General features: G+C 38.1%; 1 protein-coding gene across 1 annotated transcript in view; it reads left to right on the top strand.

Moving 5' to 3' along the window:
* Nucleotides 1-25357, top strand: part of kl-2 (dynein heavy chain 2, axonemal kl-2) — a 638176-nt gene that overhangs the window by 337542 nt on the left and 275277 nt on the right. Inside the window, exons 44-49 of the mRNA XM_068229141.1 lie at nt 1879-1961; nt 6799-6877; nt 12636-12781; nt 13625-13808; nt 18711-18820; nt 21455-21570. Coding sequence (XP_068085242.1) covers nt 1879-1961; nt 6799-6877; nt 12636-12781; nt 13625-13808; nt 18711-18820; nt 21455-21570 — 718 coding nt within the window. The remainder of the gene's footprint in view (nt 1-1878; nt 1962-6798; nt 6878-12635; nt 12782-13624; nt 13809-18710; nt 18821-21454; nt 21571-25357) is intronic.

Below are 25357 nucleotides of genomic sequence, written 5' to 3'. Positions count from 1 at the left end.
AACAGAATTTCCCCCTAGACTTCCACATTCACCAATTTTGGTTTTCTGAATGACTGTGCCGTGACGAACAGTCATAGCATTTTTGTTTTCAGAGGCAATCTCTTTTCTGGCTCAATATTTTGTAATTAAATGTAACTTTCTTTCTTGAATAGCGATATTGTAGGCCTACATCATTTTTTTTCTTTTTTTGAGGTTGCCTCCAATCATTTCTATGTCAGAGTTTTATCTCCTATTGTCCAAAGAGCTTCATTAGTTTATGGCTCTTGTTTTATAAGTTTTGAAAAATATCCTTTGATTTAAATGTTCTCAATTGTCATCGACTATGTCATTTGTTTGTTTTGTTTTATTTGATTTTGTTTTTATTTTTATTTTGTTAACCCTAGAACTGGCACGCTGGTTGTTTTTGTCAACCAATGCGCTATTTTACGCCGTAATTTCTAGAACTTTCAGTCTTTCAGCACCTCGCAACTAATACCTTTGCTCTCACTCTTGACCTTCAGTTCAGTCGAGTTTTGGCAACAGTGGAAGTGATACATATGTAATTTTTTCAAGCGAACTCTTGGAACCCGAAGCTGGTTGACAAAGTCAACCGCGCATCTGGTCATGTACGTAAAATTTATTTTAAAATTGCCTTTCCTCTGTACTTTTTGGGTAATTAGGTAAAGTCAGATGTAATTACATATTGTATATTACTATTTTAGATCTCGTTTCGTTAATGTTGAAGACATACCTGACCTTTTGAGCCAGTTGTCCGATGAAATAGAGGACTCTGCCTCGGATTTTTCGGATGGGGAGGAGGAAATTATAAACGTATCGGATCAGGATCATAACGATAACGAAAGGGAATTTATCTTTGGGAGAGATCAAGGAACAATGTGGTTCACGACAGACTTTTCAAAACTTACTTCGAGGGTAAAAGCAAGGAATATTGTAAAAATACTGCCAGGACCGGAAAGGGAGGCGATGAAGGTATCAACAGAAATTGACTGTTTCATGCAGCTGATAAACGCTGAGATGGTCGATGAACTATTATACTGGACTAATTTGTACATTTCTAGGAAGCGAGAGGAAGTGAATTACAGCCGTGATCGTGATGCTAAATTTGCGAACCGCAGTGAAATTATGGCATTGCTCGTGGGATAAGGTGTGAAAGATTTCTTGGACACGGCAACAAAGTTTATTTTTCATCCGGTCATTTTTTTACTATTATATCTTATCATTTCATTGTATAATTGTGCAAATATTAAAATATGACCATTATTTTAATTTAATTATGTATCTACTCCTTAACTCATTTTAAACAGGCGCAGTATCCATGTCCCTATCAGAATTAGTTCCATTTTAAGTACATTCATATCAATTACTAATACAAGTTTTTAATTTTATTTGGAGAATAACATTGGAACAAAAGATAAAACACCGTTAAATTAAATGTTTATGCGATTGGAAGCCTGTAAACGACTGAAAATGTAACTGGTTGACGAAGTCAACTGCGCGCCCGGTAGTGTGACAGAAATTGGCGCGCCCAGGCTAGGGTTAAAAATTAATACATTTGTCGAGGTGATTGCCGAGAACCTTTCTTTCCTCACAATGAAACACGATCTCATGGCCTAGTAGGGTTCCTTCCATGTCCTTCCGTAGCTGTCATTTGGTAGACTTGTAAGTTAAAGTTTTTGCATCTCGAACATGATATTAATTTGTTGTTAATTCTATATCATTCTATTTTTATTATTTCCCTATTATTATTATGATGTGTATGCGTGCAAGTGCTACAATGTCTACAAGTATGGGCCGTGAAAGCATCAATGTTATCATAGTGAAAATTGTTTCAACAATAACCTAATTCCCATGAACATTTGTATTTTTTTCTGATACTAGGTAAGACTTCAATGGCAGAAATCGTGCTGGAGAAACTGGATCCTATGCTCTACTCCATGCTCAAGATCAATATGTCTGCACAGGTAATGATGTCCTGTTCCACAGAAATCTGAGATTAGTTAAGCTCATCTTCCACTCTGTTATGTTAAGTTTAAGGAAGAAATATTTGGCTAAATTTACCTACAGTAATATGATATTTGGAGGAGCCATTAACTTTTAAAATAGATTATAGGTGGATGTATTGAAATCTCTGATTATATATTATATATTATATATATTATATATTATATATACACACAGGGTGAACCTGAACTCCACCTACAAACTTTCGAAGGTTGTTCAGGGATACCTTTTGAGTATATTGATACAAAGGACCAATGGTCTCTGGTGGCTCATTACAGAGTAATGGCATTTCATTTAGTTTGTTACCCCAGTTAACTTTGTATCTGTATTGCACTGAAATTAATAATAATATTATTTGTTTTACATCCATCTTAAATGCTAGTTCTTGACAGATGCCAGGGTGTCAAAATTTTGTTCTGCAGGAGTTCTTTAATGTGCCGGAAATCAACAACATGGAGTTGTTACCTTTAAAACACCCTTTGAAGGCCACAGCCCTGAGCCAGATTTGAACCTGCAAACCCACGTCCTCTGCTGTGATCATGGTGGTCAACATTTTTAGTAATGCCTGTAACAGAAGAGTTCTGCATTTTTAGCATATTGTACTGTACAGTACTCTGACAGAACAGATTGAATACACTGAGGTAGAAGTGTAAGTGTAAGTATCCCTGCCTGTCACGCGGGAGACCGGGGTTCGATTCCTTGCCGGGGAAATCCCTTCAACAATTGTCTGCACAATTTGATCTTCTGGGAAATGAAGAGCAAATACCTTTGTATAAAACTTAATGTCCTGGATGAAGTCGGCGAGATTTTCATCCAGTCGCTGTACTCTGTAATAGTACCTTTGAATTAATGACGACATAGCTCGAGCCGGAATGAAATTCGTCAGGAGGTGTGCATGGAAGTCTTCTATAGAGGATTGTTCAGCTATGGCTCTGACTATTTTGTCTGAGAGGACACCTATGGAATAAGGATAAATAATTTGAAGAATGTGAGAAGGAGAAAGAGAAAACACTAGAGCGTGATCTTGAAATTCAACTAAAAATCTTAAGAATGAAATGACATCATTGGTAGAATTAATCGAAAATTTAGGAATTCCCCTAAGCAACATACCAAAGGATGAGGAAAACTACTGAACTTGGGTGACATAGTAGGAATCGGCCTAGGGGTGAAGAAGCTTCAGAGACAGCATTATTTAAGTGGAAAATTTAGAGTGGACCCAATCTTCAGCATGAGGCAATTAATTTAAAAGAGTTGGGAATATGGAAAGGATCTGGCCATGACATTCATAGATCTAACATAGTGTAACGATAGTGTTGTCAGGGAGAGGGTGTGGGTAACCATGGTCCAAAAAGATACTGGGTACACAAACTGTAGAAACAGCGCAACATTGTGTCAGCACTGTACAGACTCCATTTAAAGCTTTTAAAAACTATTTAATATAGTATGTGTTTGGTCCACTTTGTTAGTATACTGAAGGCTGGTTTGATCATCCACAGCTCCACCATAACTATCATAGACAGCCTAGACATCAGTGAAGAGGCACAGTAGGGAAATGAGGAGTAAGGAAGTTTCCCGATGTTTTCCTCACCGAGCCAGAAGTTGCTATTGCATATCAATCTGCCAAGCCCACTGAAATGCCTGCACCAACCAACCCTATGAACGATATTTTCACACCATTAATAACAGGGACTGGCTGCATAAGGAATGATATTACTAGCATCACTCATACCTCGGTCTTTTTCATATTGTCAAAGCCACGGATGACTGAGACAGGTCAGTGAAAGTAACAAATTGCTCTAGCCCATACCAGAAGACATAGTGCACTGCAAACACTACATCTTGCCAGCAAGGGCTCAGTACACTTTTATAATTGAAAATTATTTATTCGTACATGTTTCAGGAACATAGTACATTCCCTTAATCAGTTTTTAATAGCTTTAGACAAGTCGGTACAGGATCAGATACAAATTATGATTAAATTCATCAACAGACTCCATTTGGAAAGACAGACTGGTGTAGAAATTAAGATGGACTGAGACAGGAGAGTGTGCTGTCTCCTTTCTTTTGTGGCTGCACGGTTTGGATCACGTAGCTGTCAGCCTTCATTCAGAAGATAGTGGGTTCAAACCGCACTGTTGGCAGCTCTGAAGTTGGTTTTCCATGGTTTCCTATTTTTACACCAGGCAAATGCTGGGGCTGTACCTCAATTAAGGCCACGTTGCTTCCTTCCCACTCCTAGTCCTTCCCTATCCCTTCATCGCCATAAGACCTATCTGCATCGGTGTGACATATAGCCAATTCTATTACTGGTATTATTATTATTATCATCATCATCATCATCATCATCATCATTTGGCATATATCAATTGTCTTCATGGCAGAATGAAATCTGGAAATATGATACCTTGAAGCTTGAGAAGAGGTGCAGCGAGTATAATATGAATTTGATGTTCCAAAGACTAAAGGGATGTCAGTAAGAAAGAAACGTTAGAGGACTGAATGCCAAGTAGGGAATTTAAAAATAGAACTCGTGAATCATTTAAAGTATTTTCCATTCATTTTCTCCCAAGATGGTAGTATAGAAAGTGAAATTGAATCCTGGTGCAGCAAAGCTAATGCAGTGAGCTCTCAGTTGTGATCAGTAGTATTCTGTAAGGAAGAAGTGAGTTCTCTGTCAAAACTATGATTATATTGGGCTGTTTTCAAATCAGCAATACTGTACAGGAGTCAAAATTGGGTGGACTCAGGATATCTTACTCATAAGTTAGAAATAACAGACATGAAAGTAGGGAGTATGATTTCTGGACTTTAATTAATTTAGACTATGATGACCGCTGATGAAAAGAATGTTTATTGTTCTTGAAACATGTTCAATGAATAATTAATTAACAAAAAGCATATTGACAAGGTGGATTTAACCATAATACTATTTTAAATAATTTTTAATAAATGTATACAAATCAATACAGGAATAAAGAACAGCACCTATTATGGTCAAGTTTATCAACAGTATGATTTCTGGTACAAATAGGTGAAAACAATGGCAGAAGGGTATTCAGAATAAGGTGAAAAAGCTTAAGTTAGAAACTGAATGGCTGAAGTAAGGACAATGAAATTTCAGTCGTTGTTATGCATATTTTTTCTTGTCTATCTAAATTTGGAAATGTGAAGAAAAAGAGACATTGCGGGAATTTTTTAATATTGTGTAATTGTGTTTTAGTATTGAAAGCAAATTGTATAAATGTATGTCCATTTTGTTGCATCACTTGTGAGGCAACATGTCATACATGTCGTTTTCTTGATGGCGAAATGGTATTGCATAGTGAAAAGTTCTCGAACTTCCCCCGCGGAAATCTGGTGAATTGTGATTTGTCGGAATAATGACCTTTTCCATTGGTGAATGTGGAGATCTGGGGAAATTCCGTGTTTCCATTGGTTACTTCGTGATCGGTCCATTTCCGGCCTCCACCGGCTTCATGTGTGCGATGCGCGTGTCCTGTGTCTTTTCCATCTTACCAACCTGGCGAGCGCATGTGCTCGGGGTCTACCCCATCTGGGGGTCCCCGGTCTCTCTCTCACTTTAAACACTATGTTATTGTTTTTTACTTAATTTAAATTAATTCTTGTGTTTGGGCTTTTTCTTGTTTAAAGTAAATTTCTGTGATAATGTAAATTTTATTTCGCATAACGGAGTTTTTCTCTAGACTTCCACATTCACCAATTTTGTGTTTTGAATGACTGTGCCTCGATGGGCAGTCATAGCATTTTGTTGTTGGGGCAAGTCTCTTTACTTGTTCAGTATTTGTTACTAAATGTAGACTTAACTTCCTTTTCTTGATTAATGATATTATGTAAAGGTTTGTTTGCTTTTGAGATTGCCTCCCATCATGCAGTGTCAACTTCCATACTCAAGTTTAATCCATATCGTCGAAAGATTACCATTTGTGTTTTATAAATTTATTTAAATATCCTTTGTTTTAAATGTGCTTTATTGTCATCTGCTATCTTTGTTTGCTTTGTTTTGTTTTATTTCATTTGTATTCTCTTCTTTGGTTAATAATTATATGGTTACAAGGGTGTTTGCCCCGTGTTTCACTTTCCCCACAACGATATATGATCTCATGGCCTAGTAGGGTTCCTTCCACGTTTCCACATCCTTTTGTTGTTGTCATTTGTTAGACCTGTAAGTTTAATGTTGTTGCAATGCGACCATGACTTTAATTTCATATTGTTTTTAATTTCATATTTTCAAATTTCATATTTTTCTATTTTTTTGTTTTTTAAATTACTGTATTATTATTATTACAATGTTTATGCGCTCGTCAACAGCTGCTACACAAACCATTAGTGCCCAAATTCATTCTCTCTCAGTTTCTCTCCGGTCATGTAAAATTTGAGTGCTACTTTGAACGCTTCGAAATTAACATTGCAGGCAATTTCTTGTGCTTTTGTGGATCTCCACAAACAGTGGACCATTTACTGTTCGACTGTGCCATGTTTGAAAGGACAAGATTTGAACTTGAGTGGCACCTAAACAATTGTAATGTGGAACTTTCAAAGCCATTATACAATCTGTTTAGTAAATCTTGCTGCTACAAACAGTTCCTTAAGTTCATTCACCACATCTTCAATAATTTAGTTTCCTAATTTTGTGTCAAGGACCAATAAAAACTGATCAAAACTATAACCCTGATATACTCATGTACAATAGGGTTCAAACTTTTAGGATATTCAATAAATATTTTAATAAATAATGTGTATTATACCTGTGTTCATATTTATCATATCTGCCCACAGACAACCTCTGGCAATGTACAGGACATCATTGAAAGCAGGCTGGAAAAACGTTCCAAGGGAGTGTATTTCCCTCCTGCAGGTGAGTGACTGAAAGTTCAGTCTTGATATTTCTTAAACATTTTAAGATATGTTTCGAATTGCAGGACATTTATTTAGCAAGTTTGCCAACAACAGAGGTTTTCTAGTGAGCTGTTCCTCCCAATTGACATGGCAAGTGGTTCCTGAAATTGACACTTAATCATGTTCTTGAAGACATGCTTGAGTTCTTATGGAGAGGTCTTGTGACCTTATTCCAAATGTTGTGTTTCGTTCGTATAATGTGTGATTTTATTCAGCTTCAATGTAAGCTTGCTTTAGGGAAACTGGGCTTCCACTTCCAGTATTTCTGTAAGGTTAGTAGCAGCTGTGCTTTGAGGACAATTTGTATCCTACAGGCCTCTAACAATTACGACCTTATTTTCTTAAACAGACCTCAATCATTACTCATCTGCATTTAAGGCAGTCGCCCAGGTGGCAGATTTCCTATCTGTTGTTTTCCTAGCCTTTTCTTAAATGATTGCAAGGAAATTGGAAAATTATTGAACATCTCTCTTGGTAAGTTATTCCAATCCCTAACTCCCCTTCCTACATATTTGAGTTCTTCTGGAGGATTTGTTTTGATCTCTTGTTGTGTTTTAGTTCTCCTGATGTTTGATTTGTGCAGTTTCAATATGTTTATACATTCTGAACTTTCTTTAGGCCAAATCCATGACTTCCAGGGACCTGTAAAAAGTCCTAAAAATATCCAAAAGAGGACCGCAAAACTGGCAAAAAGAATGTCAAATTGTGATCCAAATTTATTCATAATTTTAGTTTTAATTACATATTTATTGAAGGAATATAATGTTTTAATATGCAACATTCTGGTGGTATGCAACATATAGTGTAAAACTATATGAGTGAAATACTTCTTCTTTCAACATTGTATATTTTTAGATTAACACAATTTTTTTTAAAGAATTCCATGTTAGTTTAAAAAAAGTACTTGCAGAATTTAGAATGAAATTCTTTTTCCACCTAGAATGAATTCAGCAAACCTGCAATGAACATCCTGGAGAAATAAATTGAAATTAGTATAACTGCAATCATATTTGGCTTAACCACTCTAGGGTTACATAAATTGGAATTCATAAACCTAACCTCAATTGGCTTTGCAGTATAACATGATAGTCATCTCCAGATTCTTAGGTGTAAAGGATCGTCGATTTTCAGACAGCACATTTCAGAACATTGAGAAACGTCTCTCCACATCATCAACGGATGTTAAAGGTTCATACTTGAAGCAAGTGAGATCTTCCTGTTGGAAAACACTCTCATCAAAATTTTCTAATTTCAGTATTTCACTTATCTTGCCCATAATTAAATATCCCTGGTTATTTCAAGTGTTAGTTTCATTTTTTCATTTCATTTCATTTGCATTTAATTGTCATTTCATTTTCTCTCTTACTACACAAAAGGCATTTAAGAGGTAATTGATGAACTACTGATGATTCAAATTGAGAGTGAGCTGTACAAATGTAGTCAAAAGAAGGTGAAGTTGAAAAAAATGGCCGTTAAGACCTATAAAAAGGGCTGAAAAGTATGTATAAGCCAAGGAACACTGAAAAAGGCAAAAAAGGACAAATAAAACCCACCATTTTCTGGCCTACAATGACCCAAAATGAACATATATTGGGCTGGGCCTCATCTTCGGACACTCAAGAAAAAAAGGTCTTTTCCTCAACTTTCAAGCCCTAATTATAACATGCATTAACACATGGCAGTGCTAGATTTTCTTGCTTATTTTAAAGTTGTTCACAGGTTGCATAATTCTGAGAAAAAGCAATTTGTTTCTGTTCCTGAATAAGTTCATTCTTAAAGGTTTAACACGAACTACTGAGACCATGATCAAAACAGTGAACTGTAGAATGGAAATTATCTGTTTCCCAGCTATCATCCTCAATTGTGGGCCTTGTTTTATGGCTTGTATTGCCAACAACTCTTGTAACAGGAGTCTGTCTGTTGCTTTCACCAAATTTTTCACTCACTTGAAACCTGCCTATCACTGAATACTCACAATTAGACTCAATGGTAGAATTTATTTTTTATTTTTTATTTTTTTTTGCTAGGGGCTTTACGTCGCCAGATAGGTCTTATGGCAACGATGGGGTAGGAAAGACCTAGGAGTTGGAAGGAAGTGGCCGTGGCCTTAATTAAGGTACAGCCTCAACATTTGCCTGGTGTGAAAATGGGAAACCACGGAAAACCATATTCAGGGCTGCCGATAGTGGGATTCAAACCTACTATCTCCCGGATACAAGCTCACAGCTGCGCGCCTCTACACGCACGGCCAACTCGCCCGGTAATGGTAGAAATAAGATCACAAATTTTGTCATCTGGTTTATTTCTTGTGAAACTCACATTGCTTGTGTCTGGCTTGACCATGTCACCATGCATTCACCTGATACGATATTCATCCCATGAAGTTATACTGTTTTCTTTCTCTAAATAAAAGGCTGGAGAAAAGTTTCAAGTGTTTCCTCAAAATCTCAAATGATGACAACAGCCAGAAATGGTGATGATGATGGTGGTGGTGGTTGTTTTAAGAGGAAGTGCAACTTGACAACCATCTTCACAGTAAAAAATGATGCAGCTCTCGTAGAAGTAGTACAGTAATACTATAAAGAAAATAGTGCACTGAGAGCCGTAATAGCAGCGTTTAGTACTGGCCGCTAGTAAGTCTCAATGTTGCAGTTGCTCCCTGTAGCACTGAAAAGGTTAAACTGGCAAAAGTAAAAGTCACTATGTGGAAACTTAATTCTGGTAATTAAATTTGTACCTCTTTCCACAGAAAAGTAAATTTATTCAGTAGCTGCAATGATATATGCAAAGCACATGCATTCTGACCAAAGTCACTTTTCAGTGGGGAATGGTGATGTATTAATGTGAGGTCTAAAACACAATCATGTGTATCTTAAAGATGAAGCTTACATGATATGTTAAACTACTTGTGATGGGTTGTCAGGGTTCTTAAAATTTGAAGGACTACATCTCTCATTGTGGTATCTGTCCAGATGGATGCCAGCCAGTGCATACCGGTGCCATTTCTGTATGCTGGTGAGTTGATGTGAAACCCAACAGGACGCAGTTTTCCTTTACTGTTGACAATATTTATTAAACTGCTGTCTGCAGTTAATCACAAGTTCATTCATGCTCGAGTTTTTTATTTTACAATTTCAACTCATAAACATAGTTGAACATACAGCCTTCTGATGTATTGAACTGTTTGACAACCATTTCATTAATCTCTTGCCTCTAGTGTCGAACACTGGACTCTGCAGTCTGACCTGTTACCTTGGATTGTTCTTGTTCCATTTCATCTGCGTCCTGCATAGTGTTAGTTCTTAATCTTACTTCAATAGTGTTTACCTCCCCCCTCTAACTTGTATTGTCCACCCTTAAGTTCATTCAGTTTGCCTGTAAGTTCATCCTGGCTAGCTTTAAATTTTTCCTGATTGGCTTTAAGTTCTCAGATCTTATCCAAGAGTGCCTGGAAACCAAACACTTTCTTGTCAGTTACTCTAGAACAGGAGTTCTTAACGCACGAGTCTTAACCCAAACAAGGGATCTCCGTGGACTTCAGATTAGTCCGCTGTAGCTTCCTGAAAAATAGTATTAAAAAATATGAGAGCTGTAAATAAATCAGTGGCAATATTGATAGAATACAATATTTAACAAACTAACAAGTGCAGTTACAGTACATTCCTTCATCGTAGTCACCCGCAAAGTCTATTACCTTTTGTCAAATCTCAGGAAGCCACTGGGGATTGTTTGTAAGGTGTTCTCTGTTAATGACAGCAACAGAGCGCCCTACTGCATGGAGTACAGATGCCACGTCAGGAAATCAGTGGCCTCAAAGAGGTTCTTTCAATTTTGGAAACAGGTCGAAGTCACAAGTACCCATGTCTGGTGAGTACGGAGGGTGTTCCAAGAGTGCCACCACTGCAATAAGAGCTTGACATTGTTTGCGAGGTGACAACATACGTTGTCATGCAATGCGATGGGGTGATCGTCTCACAATAAACGTGGATGTTTGCGACTCATGGCTGCATGCAGATGTTGCTCTAGAAACTTCCAATGGTAGTCACTGTTGACAGTTTGTTCCTCCGACACAGCGTGCGTTAGAATGACACCCTCATAGTTGTGTGCCACAATCAGCATAAGCTTCATCCGACTGGGTTCCTGTCAAAATTTCTTTGGACATGGCGAACCTGGGTGACACCATTCATTTGAATTATGCTTTAATTCAGGCTCATCGGGTCATGCCCATGTCTCATCAATGGCAACAATATGCTGCAGAAATGCATCTCTCATTGTGGTATCTGTCCAGATGGATGCCAGCCAGTGCATACCGGTGCCATTTCTGTACGCTGGCGAGTTGATGTGGAACCCAACAGGACGCAGTTTTCCTTATGTTAAGACATTTTGTCAGAATGTGCCACACCGTTTGATGACTGAGGCTAACCTCTACGAATAATTTCCAGACTGTCCATCGATGGTCCACGGAAACGGGAGCAGTCACGATGTCAAACTGATCTTGAGCGATGGACGGCCGACCTGTCGGCTGCAAATCCGCAGTCTCATTCCGACCTGCATGAAATGCCGTGACCCATTGTGCAACCATCCTATATGGTAACGCATTCTTGCCACAGGCTTCACGTAATCCTCAGTAATATTGTGATGCATTTTTACCACAAACGCTAATCACCTTTTGAAAACATGCTTTGGAGTGGTGAAATGGACACTCTTCACTTCAATGCCACACAGCAACAACACTCCCAACTGGATGCTTGTCAAATGCACACTATACATCAGCAACAGCACCACCTGACTGCTCCCATATCTTACTTGTGTATGCCTGATCTCCTGCGAGTGTCTGGACTAAGTTGCCACTATTTTATTTACAACCCCCATAAGAAGAGAAATTAGGGAACGGAATAGTTTATCAACGTAAATGTTCGATAAATTTCCAACTTCATTGAATTCATGTAAGAAAAGAGTAGGTAAATAATCAATAGGGAATCTGCCACCTGGGCAACAGTCCTGAATGCAGATCAGGGGCGACTGATTGATGTTGACTGATCATTTATTTTAATGCTTAAATTCTCTAGAAAATATATGCCATTGTACAAACCTTTTAGATGTGTTTCTTTTTCTTTCTTTTTTTGATTTTTGTTTAATGTTGCACTAACACATCAAAGGTTTTTGGTGATGGAAGGGTGGGAGATGGGGAAGGTAGCGTCCATGGCCTTCATTAAGGTACAGCCCCAGCATTTACCTGGTGTGAAAATGGGAAACCACAGAAAACCATCTTCAGAGCTGCCGACAGTGGGGTTCGAACCCACTATCTGCCGAATGCAAGCTCACAGTTGCGCGAGCTTAACCGCACGGCCACTTGCTGGGTAGATGTTTTTCTTTTCTTTTTTCTAGTGGACAGTTGTATATCTTTATAGAGGTCATTCTAGAGCTGTCTAGTAGAGCCACTTTTAATAAAATACTAATCTATTTTTTTATCTGTTGTCGTATGCATAATTATGATACAGATTATCCATGTTCTTAGACCAGCTTAACCACTGGCTGTTTTCTTCTTTTTATTTTGGTCTAGAAAGTTTCATATACTGGCAGTTACAGGATGTCTGTCCAGTCTTCTTTCTGCATGAATACAATGTGGATATTTTTCTTTTTATATAAATATTTGGAAATGAAGAAGTTTTCAACAGATGAAAGTAAAAAATCACTTTCATTTCTTCTAATTGCAGGGAAGAAGATGATAACTCTCATGGACGATCTCAATATGCCTGTTAAAGAAATATATGGTGCCCAGCCTCCATTAGAACTGATTCGTCAATGGCTTGACTATGGATTCTGGTATGATCGTCAGTTTCAGACGAAGAAACTTGTGAAGGTAAAGTTATGACACTGACAGTACTTACTGAAATTATTGTTATAATTATTTTGGCTAATTTCTTTGTCATGGAAGGTAGGTTTTTATTTTCATCGTAATATAAGCTTAATTTACACACACAATTCTCTACCAGTCTTCACAGAAGCTTACAATAGTGAATATATCCCTCCACATAGGGTTGGCATCAAAAAGGACATCTGACTGTGAAAGTGGACTAAATTCACATGAAATGTTGACCCTAAATAATTAGGAAAAGACCAGGAAGAAGTAGAATTTTTCTTTAACCTTATTTGCACTTAGACAATTGCTTGCCCTTTTTCAGTTTAAGAAAGTCATATCTATTTACTGTTTATAAAATAAGAGTTTTGTCTGTCCATTGCTCAGAATTTAAAAAGAATGCTATTTCTGTATCGGTCGTGTCCACAGTCGCAAGGAAATGAACTTTATAAAATATTCTGTCATCTCTGTATGTATACACATCATGAGAAAATGTTGCCTAGACACCATTGAAGAGATGTGATAGGGAAATGGGGAGTGATGTAGTTTCTGTCACCATGCCAGAAAGTGAGACTGAGACAGACAGATCAATGAAAGTATCAAACTTGCTCTAACCCTTACCAAATGATATAGTGCACTGTAAACAAAAAATATCTCATCAGAGATGCTTTTGGACTTAGAAGAGTATATTTAATTTCTTTTTCTCATTTTTTGGAATCAGTCTTTAGTCTGCACCCTTTATTTAGAATTTATGGTAGGAATAAATTCATCTTTACATCTGATGTGTTCGACCATCATTCATCTCAAAGATCATGTATTACAATATTTTCTCTTTGAACCTTGTAGGATATGATGGTGATGGGTGCGATGGGTCCACCTGGAGGAGGAAGAAACCAAATTTCTAACAGACTCCTTAGCCGCTTCTCTGTCATCAACATGACGTTCCCTCGTCCCCAACAAGTTCTACGTATTTTTAGGACAATGCTAGCACAACAGCTAGAGGATTTCCATCCCATCATCCAGGAATCTGGTGAGCAGTAGCAGTAAATATTTATAAACATCATATTGCAATGAACACTAGTGCTCCAAGGACTAATTTCTCAAAAATACCATGGGCTGAAGCACAAAAAGGTATAGTTTTTCAAATAGTCAGGAATGGAATAGGTATGATCTTGAGAGAGGATAATATCTTATAATGTGTGGAGGAGATAAAAAAATGCAAAGGACAGGATTATTATACCAGCAGCTGATTTGAAGAAATATTTAAGGAATTTGTTTCAGATGTATCCCTACAGTTACTAATACTGTATTGAACCAAATATAAGACTGTGTTTTTTACTTTAAAATGCACTCATTAAAACTATAGTCATCTTATATTCACAGCCTAACATTTCAACTGACCTAGGAGGAGTCTCTGTGACCACCTTGAAATTCTGGCTAAGTGGAGATGTGATGTGAATACAGTATAAGAACTCAACAAGAGAGTTCTCTTAACCTCTCTCACCTTGATTCTCTATTTCCTACCTACATGTCGTGTCCCTGTCAAGCCGAGCAACCCAGTGGAATGTTGGGTACCCAACCCAGCCCAAATCTGGGTCAGTGAACAGTTTGGAATTGGGGGGTCAGTGGAAGGCAACGGGAAACCACCACTGTTTAATTTTCCCAAGGCAACCTCATAGCTTTACCTTGAGTATCAAGAAATGTCTATCTTCCCATGTGAGTGAGTGTCAATTCCAGTTCCTTGGCCACATTTTCAGAAGAGAACTTAGAAAAGACCATTTTGTAAGGCAAAGTTGAAGGCAGTAGACCACGGGGTAGAACAGCAAGTATATGGTTAGATCAGGCAAAGAAGATCACTGGCCTACCTCTTCAGATCATGTAAAGGAAAGCTGAAAACTGGTCTGGGTGGCAGCATCTCGTCAAGGCTGCAACGCAGAAATGATAGAGTTATGAGGTCTCGACACTCAGCAGTGAGCAAAACAACTAATGCCGAAACCGGTACCTAAAAAATTGACAGTAAAAATGTGACAGTTTAATTATATCACATTTTAAGTAGTATTGAACAGGTGGTGAATCCTACCCTTTATCTTTGAATGTAAATCTTTTTTCAATACGGACAAATTATGAAGTTTTTGACGTTAAATAGAACATTTAAAGCTCAATTTTGTTTGTATCATTTCCCATGTATACTTGAGCATCTTCAAATACCACCAGACTGAATTGTGATCAAACTGCCAACTTGGGCTTAGAAAGCCAGCACTTCTACTGTCTGAGCTGCTTAGCCAGTCATCATTATTGTTTCTTCCAACATCCTGCATCTGCCCGCTTTTGCTCCCATACAGAAAATGGAGTTCACTTTTTCTTCCATAATGATATTGATCACAACTGTGAGGTCACTGCATTAGTTGTGCTACACCTTCATTTGATTTCGCTCATTGTACTGAAATGAAATGAAATGGCGTATGGCTTTTAGTGCCGGGAGTGTCCGAGGACAAGTTCGGCTCGCCAGATGCAGGTCTTTCAATTTGACACCCGTAGGCGACCTGCACGTCGTGATGAGGATGAAATGATGATGAAGACGACACATACACCCAGCCCCCATGCCAGCGAAATTAACCAATTAAGGTTAAAATTCCCAACCCTGCCGGGAATCGAACCCGGGACCCCAGTGATCAAAGGCCAGCACACTAACCATTTAGCCATGGAGCCAGACGCTCATTGTACTACTACATGCTAAGTACTGTACCAATGTCATATTCTCTGTCTGACATTTAATCCTCTTTGGTTTCTTCCCAGCTGACATCACTTTTCTTTCTAATACATGTATCAATAATTAATATTAGTAAAATTGTTCTACTAAGTAATGCCATCCTTGGTTTTGTTAGTTTACATTTTATATCCACCTTATTTCTGTCATCATTGGTAATTCTACCACCTACTGTAAATAACAACATTTGTCTGCTTCCTAGAATTAATTTCCTTATCTGATACCTGTATGTAAAGTAGTCAAATAAAGCAGATATTTTCTTCTTCCACTCCTTCTCCAAGATTCATATATAGTAACAAACTCATATGAAAATCTTAGAATTTTTATTTCCTCTCCTTAAACCGCAATTCCTTTCCCAAATTTATCTTTGATTTCCTTATTGTCTGCTGTATACAGTATAAGCAGAAGAGGCAAAGCAATATTGTTAATGTTATTATAATTTTTATTATTTTCAAATCTTCATTCATTCCATTCCTGACCTGGTCGAATGACTGGAAACAGGCTGTGGATTTTCATTTTCATTCATTATTTTAAATACTACATCAATTTAGTCAACTATAGACCACATCATACCAACAGCTTTCTTCTATGATCTTTAACCTTTGCCCAGCATTCCTGCATTCATTTTCAGTGAGCTTCCTTTCTCTCTTCAGTCCACTTCTTGCCTATTTTACAAGGGGGTGTCAAGAAATAACCAGAATGATTTTATTACAGCAAAATACTGGCTATCTTTATTCATATTCACTTTCAGACCTTCAAAGTATTCTCCCTCAGAGGCAATACAACAGTTCCAGCATACAGTCCACTGTTCAAAACACTCCCAAAGCCCTTTCTTGATTGTAGAGTATACCCAAAATTGCATTGTTTACTTCTTGATCACTTTGAAAATGACGATCCCATAGTTCCTTTTTCACTGCAGGAAATAGGTAAAAGTCGCATGATGCTAGGTCCGGTGAATAAGGTGGATGTGGCATCATCTCAGTGCCGAATTTGGTTGTTGTGTCTTGTGTCTTGATTGCCCGATGTGCAGGTGCAGGATCCATCCCGTTTGAGCCAAGTTTGGTCTCATTTTTTTCTGCAATTTTTCTTTTCAGTGGCTCCTGTAACACTTCACAGTAGTAATTAGCAGTAACAGTATGTTGATTTTTCACTACATGATCGTACACAATACCCTGCTTATAAAAAAAAAACAAGGTGCATGACTTTCCCTGCACTCGCCTGAACTTTGGCCCTTTGGGTCTTGGATTGGAAGGATGCTTCTATTGGGCACTTTGTTGTTTTGTCTCTAGGTCATAATAATGGAACCGGGACTCGTCACATGTGATAACTCTGTCCAAAAAATCTGGTTCCCGCCAAAGTCTCCCTTTCCATTCTTGACATGCCATCAGACGGTGAGCCTTTTGTCCATCATTCATCACACGTGGCACCCACTTTGCTGCAACTTTTCTACGCCCTAGAACATTGCGTATAATGTCTTTGGCTGATCCATAGGAGATGGTTATAATTCCAGCAACCTGTTCAATGGTTAAACAGTGGTCTTCCCTAAACATGACATCAATTGTGTTCACACTGATGTCAGTTTTTGAAGTTGAGTGTCTTCTGGGACATAGAGCATCCTCAAGATGAGTTTTACCCTCCTTAAAGCATTTGTTTCACTCAAAAACTTGCGTCTTTCCCTTGGCTTCCTCTCTGTAAGCTTGCTGCAACATTTCCACTGTTTGTGTTGGTGTTTTGTCCAGGAGGACACAAAATCTAATTGAAACATGCTGCTGCAACTTGAGATCCATGTTGGGCACAGCAGACAATTCCTCCTTCCTCAGCTGCCCCCCTGCAACTGAGAAGCTTGAGGTGTACTCTGAGAGAGAGAGAGAGAGACACGCACGCACGTACGCACGCACACGAACTTCCTGGAAACTACTGTGTTTTCCAAGTTTCTTTCAAAGAGGATCACGTTCCAGGATGTCATCACACATGATCCCCACTTCTTGTAAGTCCTTTTATATGTTGGTGAACCAGACCTCTTTAGTCACATGCTGGGAAGATTGATGTTGTACCGAATCAAACCATGCGTAACCATGGCACAGTTGAATCCAACCATCTTTTCTGATTGCCTGTACTTGGTCACATTCAACCTCCTAGACTAAGAATGAATGACTTAATTCCAAGAATACTAAAAAATTACAATGAACCTGTCTCTTCCTTTCTTGGTGATACAGATGAATGTCTGAAGTCTAGCTCTCCACTGATTCAAAGAGCTCAAAAGCTCTTTTCAAGCAACTTCAGTGCTGCAAATGAATGGCATAATGGTTGGTGCTACAAAGTTTCTCATGAGTGGCAGCCTTTATTTAATGTACACAATCCCCCCCTGTGGTTTTGATCTGCCATGGAAAACTTGGGTTACTGTCAACGGGGTTCAAACCGGCCATAGATGTGCTTCATCGCTTCACTAGTGGGACTTGCGATCTTCCCCTAGCTGTGATTGTAATGAGGTGGAGCAGGAAATCCATCATAATGTCGCTGAGAGTGAAAGAAGGACATTCTCCAGACCTGTGAAAGAATTTACTTCATCTTCAGTGCAAGCCATACAGTAACTGGTCAATCTGGACATTATTTTGTGAAATCCTCTTTTGAATTGTTGATTGTCACAGTGTTTTATCATTTTTTTATATCTGTCTAGGTTCTAGGTATTATGACCATGTTTAATGTACTTGTGTAATATATGTATAGTGCCATAAGCTAATAAGTATAACAACCTGGTGAGAATGATCTTGTTTAGCCAAGTTTGAATATCATTGGCATTCTCACGTACAAATACCATGTCATGTGTATGTCTGAACATATTCATGTAAACTACATTGATTTTTACACCCAGTTCTGTATCTTCTAGAAGTTCCTTGAATATCCTACCTGAATATAAGTTAAACAAAAAAAATGAAATAATATACATCTTTTCATGTGCAATTCTTTAAATAAATTTGCATTTTTGTGGTTTGGATTCCAGGAGGTCCCAAAGCTGTGATCACTGTATTAACAGTCACATAAAACTAGAGGTTTGCTTACTTGAAAACTGTAATTTATGATAATAAGGAATTACTTCAATTTTAGGAAGTTTCTACCTTAATACAGTCAATAATTCAGCAGTAATGATGGTGCTCTTCATTGCAGCTACTGGGATAACAGAGTGCACAATTCAAGTTTATAATGAAGTTGTGGCGAACATGCTGCCAACACCAGCCAAAATGCACTACCTATTCAATCTGCGAGACATCTCAAAGGTATGACGTTTCATTGTTGCATTTCTTTCATTAGATATTGTTAAGAAATTGAATCAGAATCACATTGTTAATTTAACTACAGGCTCCATGCATATAGCAATATACTGCTGCAGGTGAATACTTTTAGAACTACTTAGGGGCATGTTCATCAACAATTGATCATAAGGAGCTGGAGTATGTGCAATTTTTCTATGCATTCATTCAATCATTTTATAGTGCTGTCTTTAGATTATTATTTTTTAATGCCATACTGTTCCGACAGAACTATGTGCTTACTGTAGACATGATATGGGCACTTGAGCTTATGCTGTGTCAAGAAAACAAGGTGAAACTCTTTACGTTTCGCAGAGAACTTTGCTCTGCATCTTCAGAAGAAAATCTTGACTGTTCCTGAGGAAGTCTTCTACAATATGTGCTTATTGCTGGATGCATTAATAAATACTGAAATACAGAGCTTTCTTTTAAGAACAAAACATGTTATTTTTTGTAGTGTATATTTTGATTCCTTGTTCACTAATGTGTCCTGTTTTTACAGTGTTATAGTGTATTATTTATATTGAAGTTGTATGTTCAGCAGACTGAAAACTTTGAAGTTACATTCAACTGGCCGTGCGCGTAGAGGCGCGCGGCTGTGAGCTTGCATCCGGGAGATAGTAGGTTCGAATCCCACTATCGGCAGCCCTGAAGATGGTTTTGCGTGGTTTCCCATTTTCACACCAGGCAAATGCTGGGGCTGTACCTTAATTAAGGCCACGGCCGCTTCCTTCCAACTCCTAGGCCTTTCCTATCCCATCGTCGCCATAAGACCTATCTGTGTCGGTGCGACGTAAAGCCCCTAGCAAAAAAAAAAAAACATTTAACTGAGTTGAAACAGGAAAGAATGAGTTTCTTCTTAACAAAACATTCACAGGGTTGATTAGTTCTGAGTGAACTGAATAAATAACAACTGAAATATTCTTACGTTTCTCTCACGAGAGCATTCACGGGAACAATTAATCACCACCCTATCAGCATTTCCCTTTGCTAACATGATATCGTATTAGCAATAGGCCAAAACTATGTTTTTTTTCTGAAGACAGCATTGTCGAATATGTACATGAACATTAATCTCATTATCAACACTACTACTACGTTGCCTCTGTTGTGAAATGGTGGGGTAGCTAGTGAACCGATACTTCTCTTATCACATTATCAATTATTACTCTATTGCTATTTCTTGCAAACTGTTTTTCTTGTAAATATGATCACTTTCTGCAAGATCAGAAGAATTAGACTGATAGCTGTTATGTATAACACTCTGAAGTCCCACTGTTATTATTTAATCGGCCATTGCAACATGCTGTGAGACTACAGCAGATTGCACGGTGACACACGATACTTTACAATGTTTTGCTACACGCAGCGCATCAGTGCATTTCTCCCATTAACGCACGGATCCTATATGCTTTTGACTTAACAAGTTCTTGCATTCCGTGAACTTAACCCTTCCAGGTCCATTCTTCTAGACCACGCGAGATCCCTTCCATAGTTAGTGGGAACTCACCCGGCCTTGTAATCACTTAGCTTGGTAATTCAAAATAACAGCCAGTCAAGAGGAAACAATCGCCAAGTTGTTTTCAAGATATAACTTGTTATAGCACTGGGTGCGTATCATAGACTGGACCCGAGTGCAAGTGTAATACGGTGGGCTACGGGGATGTCGGAAACTGTTACATTTGGTAACAGTAATTTTGATAAAATAGTACAACTGTAGGTAGATGATGTTTCAGGAAGTGAAGTATCTGGAGAAGAGGACATATATTTGACCTCAGATCATGCCAGTGGTTCGGAACAAGAAGATGGATGTGTAGGAGGAGAAAATTCTAAAAATAACAGTGATGATGATTCATGCAATTCATCAGGTGATACTGGTGACTTCAGCACACTTCCCAAAGTGTTTTATAGGAAAAACATGTTCAAATGTAGTTCCTCTCCCTGCTTTAGCCACTTCAGAATGAGGAAACACAACATCATGGTGAAACTTCCAGGGCTTGATAAGCACGCGACTGTGATGCAAGTCTTAAAACGTGAATGTAAAGCGATTACAATTTTCAAGAAAGCATTGATTTCAAACAGTCTTTTGCATTGTGTTTTATTTATGTATTAGCTTTTCAAATATGCTTACATGTCATCTCTACCGCATTGTAAATATTTATTATGTGGATAGGAGCAAACATATGCAAATAAGTGTTCCTTTTATTCTTGATACTGCACAAAAAAAATACTGCTCATCTATTCTTTCAATATTTCACATTTTCATTGCAGTAGAACTTTATGAAAGGTCCTTCTCGATAATAAAATATGGAAATAACATAGGAAAGATGGCTATTTTTAATATTAAAGGTAAATTCTGACAGAGGTCTCAGATTGGATCCATGTATGCATGTCCTTATTTGTGATACCTAGGTAGTTAAGGGTTAAGGATGCTACTTGACATATCATACAGAGTGGCATACTGTCCTCTTACTATAATTATGTGCTTAACAGCCAACATAAAACCTCACTTAATTCAGTGATTGCTTAATATGCTTTTCTTCTGAACATCTAAATCGCTGAACAATAAAAAGTTAAGGCACAATATTGGCCATGATCTAGATTTTCCAGGGTCTCCTGCGAAGCAATTCAAAGTACATCACTACACTACAAGATTTACTGCGTCTATGGGTACATGAATGTTTTCGTGTGTTTGGTGATCGTCTTATAGGTGACAAGTAAGTATTGGTTCTGTTATTTATTAGAAATGGCAGATATAATTCATATATATAACATATTAATATCAATTCCATGTATATCTTGCTTCGGCAACCTTTTGTGTTTATGTAATTCTCCTCTTCTCATCCTGACTTGTCATTGTGTTTATAATATTAGGTGCTTCTTTTCATATTCCTATCATTCTGTATATGACTTCATTACTCCATGAACCTACTATGCTGCTGTAACAGGGGGAGAGGTGATACTCCCACGTGGCGCGTCCAAAGGTAGTGGATAGGGGGGTCCTAACCGGGTTACCGGCGGACTTCAGGGAAATAAAATACCTCTTGCGGACCAAACACATTACCCCCTGCAGGTGGGGAACACACATGTAGAATACACCTGCTGTATCCCCTGCCTATCATAAGAGGTGACTAAAAGGGGCGACCAAGGGATGATCAAATTAGAACCATGAGACTACTTGCAATTAGTACCATCATGCAGCGAACATATTTACTTGCGCGTAGTACCACTATTGCAAGAGACTATCCTCATTCTTTCCCATATTGAAAGTCTGTTAAAAGAAGAACAATAAAACTATGTTATGTACGCACTAGGTTTGTGATTAGTAGCGAAAGTGTGTGAATCAGGATGAGGGTCTTACAGTACCTGTGATTCATACCCCTATATGAGCAACACCATGGAATGAGCGACACCATGGTTCTGCCTTGCCTGTGCTTAGTTCCCACTTTGTGAGGAATACCACGGGATAGTTCAGGTCCCTGTGGTTAGTCCACTTATGTGAGGAATGCCCTAGGTTTGCGTTGCTTTTTTAGGTTTGCGTTGCCTGTAAATAATGCCACAATGTGCGAAACACCATAGGTCTGTGTTACATGTGCGGATTACACTACCTGTGAATAGTATCATAATGTGTGGAAAACCGCGAGTCTATGCTACTTTTGATTAGTACCGCCAAATGACAAATAGCATGGTTCTACTTTCCTAGCAATAAGTACCATTATGAGGGGCCGATGACCTGGATTTTGGACCCGTATCGACTACAAGCACAATTGATTCAGCATCGTGCTATAGAAGTAGTCCCTTGGTCAGTAATACTATTGTTTTTTGCCAGCTTCTGTGCATGTGAGGCACTGTGGGTCGGTTCCACTGATCGTTCTAAATTCACATCCATCCGTCCGTCTGTCAAAGATTAATTGAACTTTGTGAGGACCATGTGTTTTATGGAAACCACAAGATTTAAGTCCGTCCGTCCTCATGCTGTGAATTCTGGTCTGTGGAGGATTTTGGACTTCTAATTTGTCATAATATTTCGTCTCATTTCTTACCATTAGGAGCCAATGACCTCGATGTTAGGCCCCTTTAAACAACAAGCATCATCATCATCATCATCATCATCACCACCACCATCATTATCATGATTTTATCACTTGTTTGTTCCTCTCCGTTACTTCTGTTGACCTGTTGGGATCCTTTCCTTCTTTTCTGTTTGTCCTGCATTACTAGTTCCTCACCACCTTTATTGTCCAACTCGGCTGAACGGTCAGCGTACTAGCCTTCGGTTCAGAGGGTGCCGGGTTCATTTCCCGGCTGGGTCATGGATTTTAACCTTAATTGGTTCATTCCTACGGCACGGGGGCTGGGTGTATGTGTTGTCTTCATCATTTCATCCCCATCACGACGCACAGGTCGCCTAAGGGCGTCAAATAGAAAGACCTGCACCTTGGCGAGCCGAACCTGTCCTGGGATATCCCGGCACTAAAAGCCATACGACATTTCATTTCATACCACCTTTATTCATTTTTATCTGATGTATGGTCTCTTTTCCTTTTTTATCTGACTTTCATTTTATCTTGCACATATCAAGAATGAACATCTGCTAAGATGATCCCTCAATGAGTGTTGATGCCCACCCTCCTGTTGAAGATGCGTAGCAAAAACGATCTCATTAGGGGCTAATAAGATGTAGAAGAATCGGATTTGATGAGGAGAGACTTATTTGTGTGAAGACAGCGATGTGTGAAGATGTAGAGATTATCCTTGTTCCTTTGTATTTTCATGTTTGTCCTTGTCTCCCCATTCTATTGCTCCCTCTTCTGACATTGACCTTTTGGTTTTTCTTATTAACTGTACCTTTTCACACTCATATCTTTCTATGTATGATATGTTTTTGTGTACAACTAGATAGAGGAAGAAAAGCAATCAGGATATGAAAAGATAGAAAGGAAGAGTAATTGTAACTAAGGAAGGAACACCAACAACAACAGCAGCAACAACAAAACTACACTATATAGGCCTATATAAGAATGAAAAAATATCACTTGAATATAAAGGAAGAAGTATGTGGAGTATCACCATAGACTTTCTAAGTGCTCCAGAAAAGATGGTGCTGGAGGAAAAGTGGGAAGGAATGGCCAAGATGGGGCAAGCCTGCACACCATGTGCTGTGCAGTTGCTGTCCATCTGATCAGATTAAAGAGGACCGTCCCCTGACAGTTGTTTTACAGGCATTGACATATTAAGCTAATAAAGAATATTCGTAGATGCATGGTTTTGACCTTTACTTTTCAAATAATTATACAATTTCTCTTTGAATATTGATAATGTGCATTGCAATAATACGTAAAAATTCACAACAATATTTCAACAGGTGTGTAGGAATTCATTCAGCCCATACTATTCATCTGCATTTCTTCTTGTGACACAATTATCAGCTTACCATAGATGTAATTAAATGCATCTACCCAGAAAGTAGATATAGCCTACATCAGACTGAAAATCTCTGATGTTCACCATTCCTACTTTCAAGCAGTAATGATGAAAGTTGCCTACATCACAGCTATGCATGGAAATTTTCAGTAATGTAGATAAAATCACCACACACTGTTAATGTACAGTAGGTAAGTAGCAAAATATGTCTTGAAGAGGCGTTTCACCACAGATTCATTTTTAAAATGTTTTCTTGTTTTATTTTAGAAGTTTTGTGTGTTTTAGTATTTTTAATGTTCCAATTTGACTATGTAATGGCTGAAGATGATGCAGACAAGGCTGAAACTGGTACCATGTATGAGAATGAGAATATAACCAGTTTTTACAAAATATACACTCATGTTCTTAAAAACCAGAACATCTTGAAAAACTAGAGATAGGAAGTTTGTATTCACAGGACATGTGCAGAATGGGCATAATATATCTGAGTGCCAGAAACTATACAGACATGTAAACTAATAATTATTTAAATATCAAAGCATTAGCTTAGAAATGAGATTTATATGTCAATAGGGATGGTATTATTGTGTTTTTGCTTTTGCTTATGATACGACCCAGTTTACCAAAAACCATGAGCATGTAGAACTATTGATTCTGAAAGTCAAGGCAGAAAACAAAATACTGTAGATGTGCATGACAGTAGGGATGCTGTTATGATGTTTGTGCTTATACTGATGATATAACCCTGCTTTCTGAAAGCCAAGAAGATCTAGAACTATTGATTTTTGAAGTCAAATTATAAGACAACAGAAATGTTCATAACAATAGCGATGCTGTCATTGAGTTTTTGCTTATATTGATGTACAGTCCTGTTGAGAACCGGAAGTAAATAGTTGCAGAAGTTGCTCTGATTTGAGAATACAACAAGATGTTGGAAAACTCGGACCTGCCTATTCATAACAGCATCCCTGATGCCAGTAGGAACTGGCTGAAATCCAAAAATCTGCCATTCATTTAGGTATGCTTAGAATTTAACAGATGCAGTTACCCAATAGACAGAAGTATGAAGGTCAAATGCCA

The sequence above is a fragment of the Anabrus simplex genome, chromosome 9, assembly GCF_040414725.1.
Source record: "Anabrus simplex isolate iqAnaSimp1 chromosome 9, ASM4041472v1, whole genome shotgun sequence".
In the NCBI taxonomy this organism is placed as follows: Eukaryota; Metazoa; Arthropoda; class Insecta; order Orthoptera; family Tettigoniidae; genus Anabrus; species Anabrus simplex.
This window is presented reverse-complemented; position numbering and strand designations above follow the sequence as displayed.